At 45.2% G+C, this 1,985-nt stretch overlaps 1 protein-coding gene across 1 annotated transcript; it reads left to right on the forward strand.

Moving 5' to 3' along the window:
• The first annotated feature begins 369 nt into the window (after nucleotides 1-369).
• On the forward strand, nucleotides 370-1,281 carry LOC123439892. Its single transcript, XM_045116515.1, has one exon. It carries the CDS (start codon nucleotides 373-375, stop codon nucleotides 916-918), a length of 546 nt encoding a protein of 181 aa, XP_044972450.1. The 5' UTR covers nucleotides 370-372; the 3' UTR covers nucleotides 919-1,281.
• Nucleotides 1,282-1,985: the final 704 nt, after the last annotated feature.

Below are 1,985 nucleotides of genomic sequence, written 5' to 3' on the forward strand. Positions count from 1 at the left end.
TCGATATTTTTTGTTGCATGACTCGATCTGACAGGTAAACAGGGTTCGATCTGACGGCTCACGCACGACCGATCGAAAGTTTCGGCCGACGCGCCGGCGCAAATCAATTCCCTTTATTTTATGTTTCCTCACCTATTAATTTTGGACTTAGCTCGGCGGCTCTTAGTGTCGTTACGAGTGATCTTGAACTCTATAATTTGTTGTACTTGATAACTTTGTGAATGCTGCCCGGTGACTTTATTAATTTAAAGGCGGACGCTCCTAGTGTCTTTCTTAAAAGAAAAACAAGGCAAGTGGCTTTCACGCAAGTCGGCAATTCCTGATGTCATGCAATTGCAATTGGGGTTTTATTCCATGAGGGTTGACAAAACCATGCCCGTTTCATTGCATCCGGCCACAATTTCCCAACAACCCAAACCGCTTCACTTTCTCCTCTCCCTCTGCTGTTTAATTGATCCCCCATTCCTCCTACTACTCTTACCTTGCTCGGCGCCAACAAACCATCGCAAGCAAGGAACAGAATCCCGTCTCCTCCTGCCGCTGCTTCTTGTTGCCATGGACGGCGGCTACCGTTCCAAGTCGTACGCCAGCGGCCGCATGCAGATCGAGCTCTATACAGGCGACGCGCGGCCGGACTTCCGGTCCTTGTCCTACGGCGGCAGTGGGCCGTCATACCAGTACCAGTACGAGTATGGCACCGGAGCAGGACAGGTGACGACGGTGGTGGAGGAGGAGGAGGTGAAGAGGAGCAAGTCAAAGCGGCGGTGGCTGGCGCTGGGTGACCCGGATATGGAGCGGAAGCGGCGGGTGGCGGTGTACAAAGCCTACGCCATGGAGGGCAAGGTGAAGGGCTCCTTCCGCAAGAGCTTCAAGTGGATGAAGGACCGTTACCTGCACCTCGTCTACGGCTTGTCTTAGCTACTAGTAGTAGCTCAGGCAAGAAAGAGCACAGAGCAGATCGATCGACCTGCAAAAAAACAAATTTCTCCCTTGTTGTTTATATTACTTGTTTCTGATGCTTGATCAAGGTCAGTGAAAAATAGATAAACATATTCCTCTGCATTTTTCTTCTTCTTCTCCATGATGTCAATGACTGTCGTGTAAGTTGTATGCGTCCGAAAGAAGTTTTGTAGTTCAATTCTTCAACGAACCAATCGACAAAGTGGGTGGTTTGCATACGCGGTTGCTGTTGATGCTTAGTCTTAGCTGGTTCTAGGAGTTGCTGTTGGTTGGTTTTATGATTTATTCAGTAAATTATTGTGTTCTTACGAACTGGTCGTATTAGCTTGCGTGCGCGGATTGATTTAAGCTCGAATTGCGTGGAAAGTTCAATGGAAACCTGTATTTTATGCCAGGTCGATGGCTGTGACATAGCCAACTTTTGACGAGGTCTCAACAGACGCCACAACCTAATCAGGCTTACGCGATATAGAAGACCAAATGACAGGAAACTCATGTGATTTTTCCTTTTTAATGGATTTTAGTAATTCGAAATGAATCATTAGTAAGAGGATAAAAACATAATGAGCATACACCCCAGACCCAGCCTCCGCATAATTAAAGTGCACACATACAAAATATCGCACCGTCAAATTGTAAAATAGTAAAATCATACATCACCAAGGATCTGTTTGGTTTACTGGCACATTTTTGGTGTTTGTGCATCTATGGCTGAGTAGTCTGGCTGAGGCCATACATGCAAATGACTATGCTCTGCACGGACACGTTTCGTAGGCTCCATTAGACTGGCCATAGTGGGAGTATCATATAGTAGTATCATGCATATGATACTATTGTATGATACTACTTTCAAAGTGCATAATATCGTAAAGTAGTATCATAGATGATCTTATTTATTGACATGCATGACACATAGTAGCATAACATTTAACATGTTACGGTATCTACCTATGTTACTCTAACCCTCTCTCTCTTTTTAATTGTCTGTCACATCATCATGTTTGCTAGTCCCAACTACATGATAC

This window comes from Hordeum vulgare, chromosome 3H (genome assembly GCF_904849725.1).
Source record: "Hordeum vulgare subsp. vulgare chromosome 3H, MorexV3_pseudomolecules_assembly, whole genome shotgun sequence".
NCBI classification, from domain to species: domain Eukaryota; kingdom Viridiplantae; phylum Streptophyta; class Magnoliopsida; order Poales; family Poaceae; genus Hordeum; species Hordeum vulgare.

Excerpts from the sequence above, each read along its gene's own strand:
- LOC123439892 (XM_045116515.1), top strand. The coding sequence starts at position 373 with ATGCCCGTTTCATTGCATCCGGCCACAATTTCCCAACAACCCAAACCG.